The sequence below is a fragment of the Ursus arctos genome, unplaced genomic scaffold (genome assembly GCF_023065955.2).
Source record: "Ursus arctos isolate Adak ecotype North America unplaced genomic scaffold, UrsArc2.0 scaffold_9, whole genome shotgun sequence".
NCBI classification, from domain to species: domain Eukaryota; kingdom Metazoa; phylum Chordata; class Mammalia; order Carnivora; family Ursidae; genus Ursus; species Ursus arctos.
The window spans coordinates 12,150,334-12,169,864 of record NW_026623111.1 but is presented as its reverse complement, the minus strand read 5'-3'; the positions used below and the strand labels follow the sequence as shown (position 1 = coordinate 12,169,864).

General features: G+C 38.0%; 1 protein-coding gene across 11 annotated transcripts in view; it reads left to right on the top strand.

Moving 5' to 3' along the window:
• LDB2 (LIM domain binding 2) overlaps nucleotides 1-19,531 on the top strand; it is a 368,516-nt gene that overhangs the window by 271,349 nt on the left and 77,636 nt on the right. For all 11 annotated transcript variants that reach the window (XM_026514479.4, XM_026514477.4, XM_026514480.4 and 8 more), the window contains exon 3: nucleotides 12,315-12,487. In XM_026514479.4, the coding sequence (XP_026370264.1) occupies nucleotides 12,315-12,487 (173 nt within the window). The remainder of the gene's footprint in view (nucleotides 1-12,314; nucleotides 12,488-19,531) is intronic.

Below are 19,531 nucleotides of genomic sequence, written 5' to 3'. Positions count from 1 at the left end.
GTTGTTCCTTTTCTTGTAGACACAATCTAAGGGTCAGAGGCACAGCCCCCAGTGGACTTCTGTGGAATGTGAAGCTGACCCTCTTTTACTACTCGTTTCCAAGGATTTTTACTTCCCTGTGAAGTGCCCCTGGAATGCTGACTTGGCGTGCAAATGGAGTCCGTCTCTCTCTCCCTCCTTCCCTCCTCTTTCTTTCTTTCTTTCTTTCTTTCTTTCTTTCTTTCTTTCTTTCTTTCTTTCTTTCTTTTTTTCTTTCTTTCCCTTCCTTCCTTCCTTCTTCCTTCCTTCCTTCCTTCCTTCCTTTCTTCCTTTCTTCACTTCTCTCTCTCTCTCTTTAAAGAAGCATCCATTTTTTTTGTTGACTTCAAATGTCTATGGATTGTACACACAGATAAAATAAGGGAGATCCCCTTCAAACTAAGTAGTTTCCTCAAATAGGACGCATTTTTTACCTGCAAAACCCAAAATTAACCTTAATCCCAAAATGAATCTTTCCAAATGATTAGTCTCTAATCTTTAATTATCAGGATTATAGCATTCAGATGTGAACACTCCAGATATGGGGCCCTAAAACCTTATTTTGTCCTTCTTGTGGTTTTGATTCTCTGGCCCTAAACTCTGAAAGTGGCTTTGCCTCTGCGTTAGAAACCTGTGTGTGTGCAGAACCAGCTTGAGCTTGGCAGACTGTATCAATAGACATGCCAAGTCCACATTCATCCATGTGCCAAACATCTCTTAAGTAGCTGTTTACATCATGAATGTGCTCTGGTACTGAAATGATCAGGGAATGTTCCCTGCCTTTAGGGAACTGCAGTCACTGAAAGAAAGATGATAAAATGGGTGATTCCAGTGCAGCAGAGTAAGTCGCACGGACTATGTAAAGGGAAGTGTTACGGGGGTGATGACTTTCACTTGTACTTAGCAGAGTCCTACTCTGTGCTCAACACTGAACATGCACGATGGTGTTATGAATACTTGTAGAAGCTCGCTGAACTAGTGACTTGTAATCCTGTTTTTTTAAATAAGATTTTATTTATTTATTTGACAGAGAGAGACAGCCAGCGAGAGAGGGAACATAAGCAGGGGGAGTGGGAGAGGAAGAAGCAGGCTCCCAGTGGAGAAGCCTGATGTGGGGCTCGATCCCAGAACGCTAGGATCATGCCCTGAGCCGAAGGCAGATGCTTAACGACTGTGCCACCCAGGCGCCCCTATTCCTATTTGATACACGAAGAAACTAGGGTGTAAAAGAGCATAAATCATTTTGTCAAGATCACCCAGTGAGTAAATGGCGTAGTCAGTATGTAAATCCAGAAGTTTCACTGTGACACCCAAATTTGTAATCGCTTGCTCAGCCAGAGGACACGGTGCTGGAGACAAGGTATGAGGAGGCCTAGGACATGGAATGAAGCAGAAGAGGGAAGTCTAGGAGCATGAAGCAGAGGATGCTTCAGGGGCAAAAGTTTTGAGAAGCTCAGCACAGGAATCACTGGGAAGTGGGTGGGATTGAAGTAGAGTCAAAAGAAAGGTGGTGGAGACAGCCCGTTTGTTACTTTAATTCCGCAAACCGTTCCCTTGCCTTCAAAATCCACTCTAAAAGGTCGTATTTTATTAGCTTCTATTTTGGTGACCACTTAACACCTTAGAGGGAGCATCGTGTACAATATCCAGCCCAGAGGGAAGGCCCCGTCCTACCCAAGTCTACGTCTCTCTGCAGGGAGGAAATCATCTCTTGGCATTCATTGCAAAAGGTTGCCAAGCTCTGCTTTCTATTAAGTTTGGAATCACACACATTTGTCTGTTTCTCTGGCAACATTTCTCTAACTCCATTGAATTGTGCTGATATTAAAACACAAAAATGGAATGACTTGTGGTGTCCCCCTGGGTTTGAGTTTGAGAAGGCCCAATAAATCATATTGAAATAATTTCATAAGAATTCTTGACATTTGGCACCTTTGAAAAATCAAAGAATGGAGTCTTTCTCACTTCTCTTTCCTGGAGCCATTTTTTCCTTTAGCCAAGTGAATGGGTTTGGGGTGAAAAATTCCAAAAACAAAACAAAACATGTGAACCATCTGAAAACATCAAATGTGGATGATTCACCCAGAGTAATAACCACATGAGCTGGATTAACTACTTAATTTCACCATTGACATCTAGATAAAGTTTTGAGGACTTGAGGCCTGCCACTGTCCCTTTGTAAGGGACACACTTTGTGACCTGAATGGCTAAATAAATAAATAAATAAATAAATAAAAATATGTATAAAAACTTGACAATATTCAGTGTTGGTGAAGTTGTGAGTAAAACATTTAGTACTATCAGGGCCAACTGGTCACAGCATTTGGAAGGGTGATTGCTGGTAACTAGTTAAATAAAATACATATATATATATATATATATATATATATATATATATATATATATATATATATATCTTTTCCCCCTCTCAGCATCTACCCTGTTGGAAAGGGTTGAAAAACAATCCCTGTGTCCCTCACCATGGGAATGTCTAAATAACCTGTGAAAGAGCTGTACTTTGGAATATGATGCAGTGTTTAAAATCAATGAATTAACCTTAAAGCTCAAAAATATATCGTTGAGTGAAAAACAACAGGTTCCATATGGATACATTTATTATGATGACTTCTATGTAAAACAAGACAAAAAGCACTCACACAAAATGATATGTGTTTTCTTATGGGGACATATATGGAGATAAATGTATAATTTCAAAATCTAGAAGGCTACATAACATACTGATAACAAAGGTAACCTAGGAAGGGGTGAAGTCACTGACACTGGTGGGTACAGGGTGCTCATGGAAACTTCAGACTTATTAGCAATTGTATTAGTAAACCCTAGCAGCTTAGACAAATAAATCTTGAAATTTCAGTGGCTTAACACAATAGAAAAGTGATTTATGCTCCAAAGTCCAAATGGGTTTTCCCAATATGTAGCAGCTGTCTTTCTGATAGCAACTCAGGGACCCAAAGCTCCTCTCGTCTCCTGGTTCTTCCACCCATGAGGTTCCATGGAATCCCTTGCTGAGTCTGCAGCATCTGTCAGAGGTGGGAAAGAGTGTGCCAATTACACAAAGGATGGTTTTACTTGTCATGTCTGGAAGTTGAATTTTCCTTCTTGATGTCTACTTGATTGAAAAAAATGAAAATAATGGAAATGTTCATTGGACACTGGTTACCACTCATCACATGGCAGCACCCAACTATAGGGAGTTTAGAAAGTGAGGGCTGGCTCTATGCGTAGACAAAGATATCAGAGCTAGTGAACAGTGAGTTTCTGCAACAGTAATGTGTTAATTTTTGCATGTGTATTACTTACGTAATTTGAAAATTAATAAAAATCAAATTCAGGCATAAAAATAAACCAATGTTGGTTGATTACCGGAAGAATACTACTTTACCCCACCTTGGCTCCATGTAGCTATGCGGTTTTACTTCCCTGGCTATCGCATTCCTCTGCAGTAAAATGAGGGTGTGGAATCTAATCATGGATAACCTAATTGCATTTATTAAATAATTGTTAGTATTTTGTATTATATTTTTTCCACATATGTTAAGTGCTATTCATAATCACTAATCAGGAGCTAATCAGTATCACCATGAGTTGAGTTCATTCCTACTGAAATCAGAGAAACATGCTAAGCATAGTCTTTGTTTTAATGGTATTTTTGAAATATGGAACTATCTAGAGGTACATTTTAAAATCTTTAGAACCCACTGGAATTAGAAAATGCGACTGGGAATCACCAGACTAAACTTGAGGTCTTCTCTGGCTCTAACGTTCCAATTTTATAGCTAAGATAGTGCCTTATAGAGGACACCACTTGTGTGGATATTTGTTAAAGGAATGAGTGAATCCGTAAGTTGAATTTATGCAAAAGTTTATACAAAAATGTATGTGTGTATGTGTGCACAAGAGAGAGCAAGGTTTATACTGAGTAAAACATTATTCAATAATTGAAAAGATATTAATAGATAGCTTTCTAAGGGAAATTAGACCACCAATTCAGCAGTAACTGAGAAGGCATTTGATCAAATTAAACATCCATCAGTATAAAAAAGAAGAAAATCATAAAAACAAAGATTGGAAGAGTAATTTGATTTTCTTTCCATTATAAGTAATATGATCTGATCTCAAATCAGCATATAGCACTTCCCCTAATCCAAGAGGTGTTCCCTAAAAAATTCAGGGAAAAGAAAGAAAATCTGCTACTTGCCCCTCATCATTTAATACTTTTTCCTAGAAGTTCTCTTCTAACCATTGCAATAGGATGAGAAAGTAATGATATAAATACACTGGAAAAGAAGAAAGGAACAAAACTCTCCATATTTGGGAATGATAGATTTCTTCACCTAGAAAACTTGCAAAAGTCTTCCAAAAAACTTATTTATAAGAGCATTCTATTAAGCATCTGTGTTACAAATAGAAATATAATGAAAAAATTGCATTATCCATTCAGCATAACTAAAATATTTAAGAATTATCTTAACAAGAAATGTCAGCTGTTTGTATATAGAAAACTACAGAATTACTTTGTGGTAAAGATACAGACTTAAATGGATAAACATTTCATATTCCTGTATGGGAAGATTGGGTATTTTAAAGATGCCAACTCTTTCTCAGTAAATCAAATTGAATTTAAATTAACCTCTTTCCAACTTTGGAGTTGGGGAGAAGGAATTTGACAAAATTATCATAAGGTTCATCTTGAAGAATAGAATATTGTTATGAAAATGTTGAAATAAAAAGTATACAGAGGGCAGAAACAAATCCATCAGTTGTAAACTGCATGCTAAAGTTTGGATAACTAAAAGAATATTGTACTGTCACCAGAAAATAGTGAGACTAGTCTCTGTAATGGAGTTCATCCAGACAAGACCGTCTAAGACCAATAAATATATAATATCTGGTCTAGGCAGCAGTCCTCATCATGGGAAATGCTAGTGATGCTCCCTGACACATGCTATTCCCTTGCCCCCCCACCCCGTGCCTAATTGATGTCTATTCACCCTTTAGTTTAGATCTTACTCTAACACCTTTTTGACCCTGTACCAGCCCATAGGGCATCAGTAACTAGCGCATGGCCTTATTCTGTGAATCAGTAAAGGATTTCAATTTCATACCCAGAGGACGTTGACTCGTGGTAAGAGGTCCAGCCATAGCTGTGGACGATTCCTGCCCTATGCTATTGTCTGTACCTTGGATAAAGGGATAAAAGAATTTTGCCCACAATGAAAGACACACATCTGAGAGAAATACCCTGTGGTATGGCTGACAGAATTAGAACACAATATTACCTGAATATGCCAAAGTACTTGCTGAATTAAATGAGATGAAACGAGGCATACTTACCTGTAAGTTTCTACAACTTGATCAGAAGTTCCCTAACAGCAAGATGGGGTCTACCGTGGTCATCATTATTTCTCTAACATCTAGTGCAAGGTGGTTCACTAAAGTGTTAGTCCAGTTATTAAAATGTTTGAGAGGTAGAAAATCGAAGTAAAAACACCTATTAGATTTCTAGGAGGATCAAATATATTTTATGGAGTTTTGGGATTTTGTTGGCAGATGAATAATACATTTAAGAAGAATAGAATACGGGGCGCCTGCATGGTTCAGCGGGTTAAGCCTCTGACTTTAGCTCATGTCATGATCTCAGGGTCCTGGGATTGAGCCCTGTGAGGGGCTCCCAGCTCAGCGGCAGAGCCAGCTTGTCCCCTTCCCTCTGTCCTTCCCCCCTGCTCATGCTGATGGACTCTCGTTCTATCTCTCAAATAAATACATAAAATATTTTTTTTAAAGAAGAGTAGAATATGTTCATCAGATCTTATCCTTGGCTAAAATTTTCCAGTGAGATCTCGTTGCACTAAGAATAAATTGCAAGCCATTTGCTATGGCCTAGAAAGCTCCACATAATCTGGTCCTGCCTCTTTTTTTTCCTGAGCTCATCTGTTATCTCATTCTCCTGACTGTGCACCTGCCACACTGCCTTCTTTCTGATACTAGGACACACCAAGCTCATTCAACCCAAACTCATTCCTGTCCTAGGGCTTTTGCTCTTGCTGGTGCCTGGGCCTGGACCATTTTGTTCCCTGATCTTCACATGTCCTTGTGCAGTCAGGGATCAGCTCCATTACCACCTCCTCACTGCAGCCTTCCAGGCCAACCCGTCTAAACCAGCTTGCCCTCCCTCACCACCAAGTTTATTCTGCTGCTTCACTCACCTGCTGTTAGTGTCCAGTCCCTAGAACAATGTCTGGCCCATAGTTGGTACTTAATAAGCATCTGTTAAATAATGAATCTTTGAAAGAGTAAGAGAGGTAAGATACTTAAATCAAATAGCTTTGGTTAAGAAAAGAAGTAAAAGGTGTTGGCATTAGAGGTATGTTAATAAAAGATTTCAAATGTCAACTTATGAAAGTAAAGTTATTTGACCTGCTTTCCCTTCAAGACAAAGGAACCTCCATCACCCCCCGTTTAATTTCAAGCCTGTTTTATTTCCTTTGTTTTGGCTTTTATAATGGTTATTTACTATAAATGAAATCACCAGTATTGTTTATCATCTCCATTTACATGTTAGCATAATGAATTCACTGATTTCTGAATACACGTAAGTTTAAGTTTAATGAATCTTTGTGTTTATTATTTATCTCAGTAGTTGAATTTCCATGTGGATTTCTGAAGTACTGCAGCCTTAGAACAACTAGATAAAACTATGCAGATTCAGACAAGCAATGTATCCTTATCATATTTACAAAAAAAGTTTTTAAAACTATAGTAATTGATGATTTTATTATAATTAACTTTGCCTAATTAAAAACACGAATGTGTAGTTGTATGGTTTTCTGTTTCCAATGAGGAGAAAAATCATTAGTTAAGTAATTGCCAAGTGTTAAGTGGTACTAATAGTAATACATCTTCTTATTCCACAATTTAATTATGGTTCTCAACCCTTTTCATTTTTTTTGAAGTGAATTGTCTTTGAAAGATAGAAATTACAGGCATTTAGAATAGTAGATGATCGCCCCAAATCAAAAAGTCATAGCATTAGACAGTATTTTCTCAAAGGACTTGGAGAACTTCAGAGCACTTAAGATCTGCACATTAGAAGTGCAGTCTGGCAAGGGTATTTATACCTAATAAGCTGTCAGAGAATTAGAGTCTCAAGATAAGGAGCAATTGCTATGTTGATTTGCATAGAAGTGTTCAAGTATGTCTGTTTCACCACAATCTCACTAGGTTTTTGTTTTAATGTTTTCATTATTATTTTATTTTATACTTTGATTACTATTTTGAACATTTCCCCATATGATTATTTTCTACTGCTAATCTCTTTCATGTGAACTACCTATATACATTCTTAAGAGTTTAAGAAAAGCGTTTCACAATGATTAATAGAGATGAAATGCTCAAAACAACAGATGCATAGTAGTTTATATCTTCTCAATGATTAAAGAGTTCTCAGTATGTACCATTTGGCTTCTAAATGGTGGGAAATCAGCTAATATCTACAAGTATCATGTAGCTATCCTAATATCCACAAGTAACACCTACGAGAAAAGATGGGAGTTAGATACTGCTCTCCAGCACCACCAGCCTACCAACCCCAATAGCAAGAGCTTCTGGAAAATGGGGGTTGATGGTGGGGAACAAAACAGAACAACAAAAGCCTCCCAAGGAACTGGAATTCAGAGCTTAATATCTAAATTAGCTATGAGTAAATTTTTAGCCATCTCTAAATGCTTACCTACAATGTAGAGTATTATTTAGACATTCTTTATACACATTTCAGGCTCCTGAATAATTCAATCTGTCATTTTCTTGTCTTTCATAAGTCTATAGATAAATAATATATGTTGTATTGAACTTCCTTATATTTCACTCAGAGAAAATCTTGTGCTTTCATGTTCACCATGTACTTCTTCTCAGCTTTTGGAACTTTGACCTAACTGTGTAAGAAAAGTGGAACTTCCTTTATAATCTACTATAGTCTTAATCTCTGTTCAAGAATGTTTGAAGATGTAATCCTTTTCATGGGAGCACAATGTAGATTTAGGTATATCAATACTTAAATTATTTTTAATTCCAAGGATTAAAGTATAAACGTAAAATGTAGGTGTGGCGTATGCATATGACAGTATAAAATTTGAATAGGTTCAGAGTTGGTGTGTCTGCTGAGTTAGGGCACCCATATCTAACTCTGAAGAATTCACTGATTCAAAGTCATGTCTATTAGGCTGTGCAGTACAGTTGCATGATTTACTAAATTAAAAGGACATTTTAATCTTCTCAGTGCTTCAAAAATAATAAAATTGTACATTGAAATCAGGATTCAGAGAGAAACTGGCAAAGAGTTCAAAATCACAAATTCGTTTTTTTAATCTATTATCACATTGTATTATAGATGCTTACCTATTTGTTAACTTTCTTGTTAGAACTGAGTGAAAGACAGAGACAAAAATCTATTTTTCTGTTTCCAGCACCTACCAAGGAGCTTTACGCCTACTCTGGCTCCGTGAATGTTTATAGAAGAAATCAATGAATGAGTTATAGAGTGATTTCCTCAAGCACATGTGATTTTTTTTCTGGTTATTTGTCCCCTTCACTGCACATTATTTATATATTGCTTGTTGTGTGTGTGTTAGATTTTATATATACTCCCTTGTAGAACAAAAACTCTTTGGCAAAGATCACCTCTGTGGAATAATCGCGCCCAAAGATGTCCAGTCCTAGTACTTGGCACATGTGAATATGTTACCTTGTGACGGTAGATTATCCTGGATTATTTGGGTGGGTCTAATGCAATCACAAGGGTTCTGAAAAGTGGAAGAGGGAAGCAGACGAGGAAGACTCCAACCGCTATTGCTGGCTTGGCTAATGTAGGGAGGGGACATGGCCAAGGAAAGCAGCCAGCCTCTGGATGATGGAAAAAGCAAGAAAACAGATTCTCCCCTATAGCCTTTGGAAAGGAACACAGCCCTACTGACACCTTGATTTTAGCTCAGCAAGACCCATGTCAGATTGTCAGGAACTATGAGATAATCGATAAAGAGAGTTTAAGCCATTAAGTTTGTAGTAATTTGTTAGAGCAGGAATAGAAGCTGAATACAGTCTCTGACACACCTTTTGTATCCCCTTCAGCTACTGACACAGGATGTGACACAAAAAGACTCAGCTATCTCTTATAGTTAATTTTTCTCATCACTTCCTTTTTCTTTTACATTAGCGTTTGTTACCCCATTCCGTGCTGGAGTGGGACAGCATTAATCAGGATTCGTCTGTTCTCAAATGACAGAAAGCTAACACAAACCCGCTTAAGCAAAAGAAGCGGGACCTCCAAGGGATGGAACTGGGTTTCAGTCCTAACTCTAATGAGGTCCCAAATCAGTCCACAAAGATTTCCTGTCTCTCTATTCTGCTTTCCTCTCTATGCAAGCTTCTGTGTTTCTATGATTCACATTTTCAGTGGCAAGATTGCCCTCTTTGTCTTTCAGGAAGGGATTCTAAGTTGACCATCTTTGTAGTTTAGGAGGTTGAAAGGTGCTACGATTATCCACTATTACATTAAAAACTTGTTGGCTAAAAGTACAAATATTTATTTTATTTACTCATGGTTCTGCAATTTGGACAAAGCTATGGGGGACGGCTCATATCCACTTCACGTGACATCAGCCTGAGGCAGCTAATTGGAGCTCAAAGATTCCCTTCCAAGATGGCCTCACTCATGCAAGTTGGTGCTGGCTGTTTGCTGGTAGCTCAACTGGGGTTGTCAGCTGGAAGACTCGGTTCTTCATGTGACTGCTCCAAATGGTTGGGCTTCTCACAGTAGGGCAGTCTTAGAGTAGTTGAACTTCGTACATGGCCACTGACTTCCTACCCAGGTGCAAAGTAGAAGCTTCTCTAGAGGCCTCTTTAAGATTTAGCCCAAAACTGATACAAGGGCACATGCCTCCTTCTATTGGTTAAAGCGGACCACAGAGCCCAGTCAGATTTGAGGAGAGGAGACTACGTCCACAAAGATGTGAATGCCATTGTCGTGGTTCAGTGGGGCCACAGTAGCAGTCTACCACAGTGGATAATGGAGCTTTGTGAGTGATGGTCCACACGAGACCATGCAGGAAATAAATCGTGAGGGCTATCCCACAAAGAAAAGGGGCTGAACACAAACCTTAGGTATCCCTAACAATCGGTTTCAGGAGTGCTAGAAAGTACTAAATAAAGGAAAGCTGCATTCCCCTCTAAGTATATTTACTATACAGTTTGTACATTTTCTGGAGTTGGAGAGGTAATTAAAAATTGAGGTTTAAAGTTAAGAAGCTGCAACCTTGTTCCCTATTCGATTTTTTTATTCTGTGAATGAAAATGATGATAATATAGCAGATACTACTACGAAGGAATTAAATGGCACAGGACTCATGACGAATAAACTACGATGTGGCTAATCCAGTGGTGTTTATTTGCAGTAACCTTTTTAATGTGACAATTCCTTGGATATTGTAGTGAAATATTTTCACCCTACATCTACATTTTTATGGTTTGTGTTTATTCTTCACAGTACAGATCCCAAAATGTCAAATTGTTAGAGCTGTTTTATGGAAATTAGTTTTAGGTTAGACTATTTGAAATGCATTAAATTAATTTTATCTGTTTAGCAAAGTACAATAAGGTTTTTCGCATTAACAAAGTTTTCTTTATAATATCAGCTGTGTGTGTTTAATGACATGGTGGACTCAAACCACTCTTGTTTGAATTTTATATTTAGCAAGTGAACATACGCTGTTGGGGATTAAGCAGTATTTGGAAAATGTATGTGTGAGGATTATTTAGGATGGAATTGCCAAAAATCCTGGAATATTTAATACACACTTGTTGATTGATTTTACTGCAATAAATATGAAGCAATAACAACTATATAAATTATTCAGAGACTAGTCATCCACAGCAGGATTCTTTAGAGATTACTTCAGAAAACAGTTTGGCAGGATATTCTTTTTATAGTTGTTTTTTTTTCCCCCAAATCCATGTACAAAAGAGATATAGATCCATATGGAATGGATTAACATTGATTCTTTTAAAATGAAATTAAACATTTTAAAACATTCAAGTGAAGATTGTATGATCTTTCCTACTAAAGCTCTTTTTGGTAATTTATTTATCTTAAATATTATTTTTGTCTTTCAGGAGGCATTATATAGCGAATGTAAGAGATTTATTAAAAACCTTGGATCGCTTGAGAGTGCTTTAGTACTTTGCCTCAAAATCTGCACATAGGCAAAATTCCTGATATTATGAGTTGGGATTTTCAGTTTAAGAGGATTTAAAATCTCTGCTGAAGCAAGGGCTTGTTAGGTGTTTCTAAGCATCATATATCAGAGTGACCCAGCTACTTACCAGTCATTCAAACTAAAATGGGGCAGGACAGGACACATGGAATCATAGAGACCTATTTAGACCAAGTAGAAGGTACCAAGTTCTCTTAAAATTGGCCTTTTTCTTTTTCTAGAAAGATAACCAGCTCCAGAAGCAGATAGAATAATCAGTATTTACATAGGTATGGACCTCTTTGTATATGCAGATCCAAGTTACTTTTTAAAGATTCTCAATCCTTAAAGCAGTTGGAGACATAGTATTGGAAAGAGTAAATGTTTGCAGATTTGGAGTGAGAGACCCCAGTTATCTACTTTTAAGTCATGTGACTTTGATAGAGTCCCAATGACCTCTTTTTGTTTTTGTTTTTTTTGCATAATAATCCTTTTGGTTTCCAGTTCCCCACTATCTTGAGGTTGTTCTGAAGATCCAGTGAAAGAATGCCAAAATACTTTACATACTGCAAAGCATTACATTATTAAAATTCACATTATGACTACTATTACTAATAAAACATGATCAGATGACTGGCCTATAAACAATTCACTGAAAAATTCAAGTCGATTGGATGTGTTTTATTTTTTTTTAAATATGTTCATTTAGAGGATACTTATGAGACCCAAAGTAGTCAATGATTTGTTCCTGTTATTTTTAAAGCACTAACCCTTACATTATTGACTTTCAATGGACACAAATCTGGAGGGATGAATGGACAAATTTTTTCTGAGCAGTTGGGGATTTTATTTCACTAACTGCAACCCAGAAGGAAGGGTCATGGCTGTTTATAAAAGAAAGAAATTTACCTCCTGGTATGATTGGTTTCTTGAGATGATTTGTATCCAGTTGGAGTTCTGGCAATGGTGTGGGGTGCAAGGGGCCATTGGATATTTTTGTTAATGGTTTATTTCTCTGTGTTTCTCTCCCAGCTATCGGCAGGACCCTTATCCCTCGTTACTTTAGCACTGTGTTTGAAGGAGGGGTGACCGACCTGTATTACATCCTCAAACACTCAAAAGAGTCATACCACAACTCATCCATCACAGTGGACTGCGACCAGTGTGCTATGGTCACCCAGCATGGGAAGCCCATGTTTACCAAGGTACAGAACATACTCAGCAACACGGCTTGTTCTTCTGTGGGTGTACTGAAGGATAATAATTATGCTTTTCTTCCCGAACTTTGAGCTGATTTCTCACATCTCAGACACTCTCAGCTCTATGACATAATCTCTTTTGTCTGTGACGTGGCTAGACTCTTGGTGAACACTGTTCTAAGATGTGTGCATGTAATACAGAGTGAATATGAGAGAGCCTCAAAACTAAGAGAGACAGGGTTTTGGCTGTCTGTTAAACTCAGGTTTCTAAATTAGAATTTTGACTGTTAAACAAAGAATCTTCTACAGCGAAAAGAACATTCTCCCATTGTTGTGTGGTCAGCAGTTGTGTTTTGTTTCTAAAATTAAATACTTTTTAAAGCTAAATTTAAATGTTAACAAATGGGGAGAAAAAGCAACTAATTACAAGTCAACTAGTTGTAACCTTTAAGGAACATAAAAACATAAAAATATAAATGGACTAGGGAATTCAGAGTTTAAAGTTTGTTTCCCGAAATTCTGAGAAGTTCTGTGGTTGGTCAGTCATCAAGTGAGCACAGTAGAGTCAAAAGTTGGTTGTGAGAAACTGGGTGGAGGACTGGGTAACATGATCTATGAGGCACAATTCAAGGCCCTATGAAGGATGTGAAGTGAAAGAGAATGTCTTCTGTAAGTTCTCCACCTATGACCCTTCCCATCCACAGACAATCAACTTGTGGAATATTCCCTCTGGGCAAAGACCTTTCTAGAACACTACAGACAACCCCTTTATGTCCTCTCTCAAGTAGCAAAATTAGTAAGAACAAATATTTAGCCAGAGAATCTGACAAACAGAAGGTTATGTTAATGAAGACTAGTTATTGCATTATGACGAAGACTCAACGTGAAACTAATCTGTAATATTAATGACAGCAGCTATCTCTTCTAGTTGAAAACACACCTGACAATCCTCCCTTCATAGCTGAGAAGTTGAGTTATCAGGGTTAATTGCAAAAGCCCCAATTACAAGACGGAAGATGTGTTTGTTACTCGTGCACAGTATTGCCAAAAGAATAAAAATAAAATTTTTATCATTGAAAGTATCTGCTGATCTTGCTGGTACAACTCCATCTTCCCAGTTGCTCACAATGATGTAAAAAACCAAAGGCTAAGGAAACGGTGGTAAAATACAAAAGCAGATCATCCAATGCCATTGATTTCGGGGTATCTTGATTTCGTCAATAGACATTTTAAATGTGGGGCAGAAGTTGGGTTTTTATCTTTCTTCCTTTTTAACAGTTGAACAGAAAGAGAGATTGCCAATCAGAAACAAAGAATATTCCCACTGTATGCAGAAGTCCGTGCTGGGAGGAGTTTTGTTACGTGGAAAGGGATGATCACCTGGATGATGGTGTAATCTGCCAATGTCTCACTTCATTTTGGAGATGTAAAATATTTACATAATCTTGTATCTCAGATGGATAACACAACCTATTTCAAATGTTAGGAAGTCAGAGCCCCACAGAGAAAAGCTTTCTCTGCCAGCTCATTATTGTTTTTTTGTTTTGTTTTGTTTTTGTCTAGACTTAGCATTATGTTTAGGTAATCAAGAAAAACACGCCAATTCCTTCTGGTTTAAGGGGAAAAAGAAATCCATGAGAATTAAATAAAATGGCTGTAATGAAGAAGCTACTTCCAGAGCCTATAGCCACTGAAAATAAAAATGCTTTTTGTGGCATCCCTTTTATAAAAGAAAAAATATTTTGTATGAACACAATATAATAATTTATAATAAATTTTATAATAATCCATAATTTTAAAATAACATGTGCAACATTTTAAATACATGTAAAATATATAATAAAAAGTAGTCCTTTTTATTTTCTCAATTTCTTTCATGCCAGGCCAAAGCTTTTTCATAAATGAGCATAGTCAGCTGCTCCGAAGGTAAAATGCTATATATTCAGGATAGGTTTTAAATTTTTTAAAAATCCCATTCTTCTGATGAATCGATAAAGTGCCTTTTTTCACTCAAATCAAGAAGTGAAGGTTTCCCTCTGTTGCAATTTTTCCTCACCCAGGAATGCTTCCGTCTCCGATGGCCATGGGGAAGACCAGAGCAGCCTCCTCCTGAACTCAGCTCTTTCGGCCCCAAACTTCCAATTATTCAGTTCACCTCTCACTCTACTCCAAGGCAATACATTTCCCAACTCTCCTAATAAATATTTCCATACTGTGATGAAAAATATCAGTTTCTGGGAAATGCAGCTTAGCTATGTGGACTTAGTCCAGATGCTAATTGTGCACATTTATTTTTAGAAAATTCTAAAGCATTCATTTTTTTCTTTTTACTTTTTTTTTCTTTTTTTTTTTTCCCTCCTTGGTGATTATTATACTACCCAAAGAATCCTTCCAGTTTTTCTTTTGTTCTGATATTAATTAAAAACAACCCATCTTCATGTAATAAAATAATGTGTTTAGTATAAAACAGTGAGCTCATGACCTTTCAGTATCACAAAGAAAAATATAGTCTGGAAGCTCCTGCTTTATTTTTAAAGGGGAGCCCGCTGTACATGGAATTACTCTAGCACATTATGTCCAGGCATATATCACATTGTTCTAATTTAGACTATCAATACACTCTAATTCCCCAAATAGCGTTTGACCCAGTGGTTCTGAGTTGCTTTTATGAAAATTTGGTCAACTGGTGAATCAAAAATCAGCCGCAGTCCTAATCAACAGTAATATTTAATATTCCTCAGGAGTATAGTGCACATTTTGCAATTTCCTGATCCTAGGAACATTATAGATTATGGATAAATATGTAATTAGAGTTTTAAAAACACACATTATGAAGCCTTTCTTTTCTGTATTCAATTTCGAATCAAATTGAAAACAAGGCTTAATAATCTGAAGAGCAATCACCAAGGTTTTCAGAATCAAAGACCCTTGAATTATATCTGAGGGTGTGAATACTGGCAGATGCGGAGAGGAGCCCTCTCTGGGGTACACATCGGGCTACTTTTAGATTTTACAAACTAATAGTAATAGTGACAGCCGTTACCAAACACCCATAGCTTTATGTTTTCTCTGATCTTGATGATTTATTATGCAATTATTTATCACTATCGAATAGTACCCTGGAAGTGCCCCCGCCACTTTCCCTTTACGAAGACTCAGTCATGTCTTTGCCATCATTCCTGTCTTAGCCTGTCTACAACATTGTAGTCCCGCATTTATCCATTTCTACCCTTATCCCGATGCCAGTCCAATTAGTATAATATCAATGATCATATTGCTCTAATATATGTATCCATATGCATTTACATATGCATTTACATATGCAGCATCTCCACATAAAATACGGTGAGCTTTATGCAATTGTGAATCTGCAGTATTTCATGCATAAAGACCCAGAAAACTAAGTAAACACTTCTACCTAAAAAGCACATTTTCTTTCGTAGCAGCTCTATGAAAATCATTTGTATTGTACAACGGCATGGTCAACATTGCTTTACAATTAGTCAAAGAAAGAAAAGGGTTAAAAAGCTACCGGTTAGTTTGAGAAATGTTCTTTTTTAGTTGCCTTGTTCCTGGCCTAGTCTCAAGCTAGCACGTGATCCACTGAATGCCTGCCAGCCTCTTTCTTGTTGATCCTCCGGAGACCATCTGTGCTGGGGGCATTGATTAGAGTGTGTCTGCTGGGATTACATCTTTTCTGTTGCCATGCCAACTAATCAGCTGATTTTGGTTACCACAGAAACAAAATGTCAGAGCTCACAGTACGGTAACATGAATTCAGCACAACAGAAAATGTTTTCTTAATTGGGGACCCTTTTGATTTTGGATTCCAAGTGAAAGGCAGCTTTAAAAAAAAAGGCCAACTTTAGATAAAAGCTACATTAATTGTATTGATTAAGAGGAATGCACAGACTTTTTCTGAACAGAGAAAATATTAATTCTCCTTTATAAGCTATGTCTGTTTTTTACCATTTCCAGACAAGGAATATATATATATTTTTTTCTTAGGCACCTCTATTCCATTTGCTGATTGTTGCATGTAAAATAAATCACAAAGCCTTCAGTTTCCTTTAACTTCCATAATGGGGGCAGGAGGCAGGGAGGCCAAACAGGGCTCGGGAGAAGGCCATGGGTAAAACTACCTTGGGGGAGACCAAGAGTGACCAAATTTTCCTCCATCCTTCTGTTCAAGGAAGTCATTTAATTTTCCTTAAAGAAAACACCCAACACAGTCAACTCAGATTCAGTTTTAAGGATTCCTCTCTTACACGTGATATGCTCTGGGTAAAGCTGATTTCTTGGTTTGGGCTGACAAAGGAGGAGCCCAAGGCTTGTTGCAGTTTTCCCTTTTGTAGGCCCATGACAGTTTGAAGGCAAGAGGGGTCCTCAACTGGTTTGCTCTGTCATGATGAACAGAGAATATGATTTAACTCGACCTTACAGATCCTCCAGTTGAGTAACTCATCAGAAGGACTCCATCTAGGCCTTCTCATTATGAAATTCTATTCCAGTAGAAGTAAACCAGAACCTCCATCTGCCCTGGGTTTGTGGTTCATAAACACAAAGCAAATAGATTAGATAAGAAAAAAGCATGACGTTTAACTGGGCTAATGTTTGTTTAAACATCTAATAATCTCCCTTCTTTAAAAAAAAAAAAAAAGGGATTATAGCATCCAAATATCCCTGTCCTCTACTGTCAAGACATTTCAACTGTCACTGGCTGACTGCAGTCACCTCCCTTTTGTGAAAGCTTTCACCGCAAGTGGCATCTGTCATACTAACACCCCCGGGGGGAATTGTGTGCCTTAATCTCCGTGCAACCCTTTTGAAAACCTTGGTGAATTAATTCCAATGCTAAGGATGTTCTACAGGAGTGGTCTGGGGACACGAAAGTCTTCCCCCATTTCAGAGAGCATAGCACTCATGGCTAAGATGCCAGCAAGGAAGCTCTAAGGACCATTCAGTTGAGGGGGTTTGGGGCAAGGTGTCTAAATGCCTGAAATTATCCATGGATTCTGCTGGTGGGGTCTGAGTTGGAGGTCTTCACCCAGATTATCAATAGTTATCCTACAGTGTTTCTGAGACCTGTGAAAAAAAGGAAATTGTGGACGTTAATAACATCTTTCTTACGTAGTACACTGGCAACACACGTTACTAACGCTCCTTGTACTGGTATTTGGCTTGTTTAAAGAAAATATTACCGGGACACCTACATGGCTCAGTCAGTTAAGCCATGATTTCGGCTCAGGTCATGATTTCAGGGTCTTGTGATCGAGCCCCCACCCTGGGCTCCATGCTGGGAGTGGAGCCTGCTTAAGATTCTCTCTGCCTCTCCTTCTCTGTCCCTCCCCCTCCCCCTCTCAGATGTTTTCTCTCTCTCTCTAAAAAATTTTTTTTTAAAAGAAAAAATAATAAAGAAAATACTACCTTAAATCAGAGTAAATAGCAAGCACCTAACTACTGCCTAGGACATAGTTGGAACTCAATAAATGGTGGCCTTCCGTATTAAATTCCCAAAGAGAGAAATGGTTATTAATATCTCATAAAAGGTTGAAATAAATTGCTGATTATCTTCATGGACTATAGTTTTAGTCCCCTATTGAGTTAATTGTTATTTATGATTTTTAAAACTTGTGTGGTGCATTGATCTCCAAAACTGCATATATTGTTTTTAGCATAGGAAACCTTTATCCAAAAAAGCTTGATCAGAAGTCCCATACAGTGAAACGATGAAACTGAAGCTGCTCTGGTTGAATGGAGAAAATGGGTGGAGATCACATGGTCCAGCTGGAGGCCGGACTCTTCCCAGCAGAGGCCCTGAGACACCTCCCTGGATGTCTAGGTCTCAGAGAGCACGTTAGGACAACCACTAGTCTGGGGTATCTTTAAAGCTACCATTTACTGCCATCCTACTATGTGCCACGTACAATACCAGGCAATCTACACGCACAGTATCATTCATATATTTCCCCAGGAACCCTGTGGAAGGTTAGTATTATCCTCATTTTGCAGATGAGGAAAGTGGAACCTAGGGAATTTATTTGGTTTTCTCCAAGTCCCCAAATAAGTAAAAAGTAGAGTTAGGATGTGCATCTAGTACTTTCTGATGTCAAAGCCTCTGTCTGCTCTAAAGCAAACACGAACTGAATAATCACTTGTAACTATTAAACTGGACCAATATGCAACCACTACTTCCGATTTTTTAGTTGAAATAGGATCAGTGGTGTCCGTTTGCCTCACATTTTCTCCCATTTCCAAGTCATTACCAGTGGAATAAAATAGGTAAATTAAATAGGAACTACATGCTGAAAATGTCTGACTATCAAAAGAAGAAAAAAATGATCACCCTGTCAAGGAAGAGAGCCTCACCAATTCTGTTTCATTAATAATACATATTTTTCTTAGAAAGATATCACCTCTTCCCCCAAAGCCTGGCCTTTTATAAAAGCAAGCAGAATTTGTCACTGCCGATAAGATGTGATTGAAGGAAGACACTCTAAGCATGCCTCTATTTTCCACATGCCAATACCTGATCCCGAGGGCGTTGGGTTACAACATTGTCCCCCTGGAATTTGTCCCTGAAAATGAAAACTTCCTCTGGTTGGGTACCCCTGTAGTAAGTCACACTCAAGCATGAATTATTTTATGAGGTGCTTTCTCCCAGCGTAGGGCAACCACGATTAGAACAAGATTTCGAGCTCCGATGGCGGAAGGATGATAGAAACAGAGAAAAAAGGAGGTGGGAGAATGTGATTTTTGCGGGGACACACCATGTGCCGGGAGCTTTTGACATAATACTGCAATAATACAGGTTTTGTTCCCACATTTGCAAATGAAGAAACCGAGGCTCACGGAGTTTTGGCAGCAACCAGTCAAGTCACTAGGAGCCCATGGCCAGGAGGCAGCTGTGTGCTCTTTCGAACCCGCGGATTCTGGAGCTCACGCTTGTCTCAGTATGCTGTGCATAAAGCACTTGTGTCACAGCCTTGCCAAGACCCCACACTGCCCAAGGACAGTCAGGGAGACCACGCTGAGCAGCCGATGTGTGAG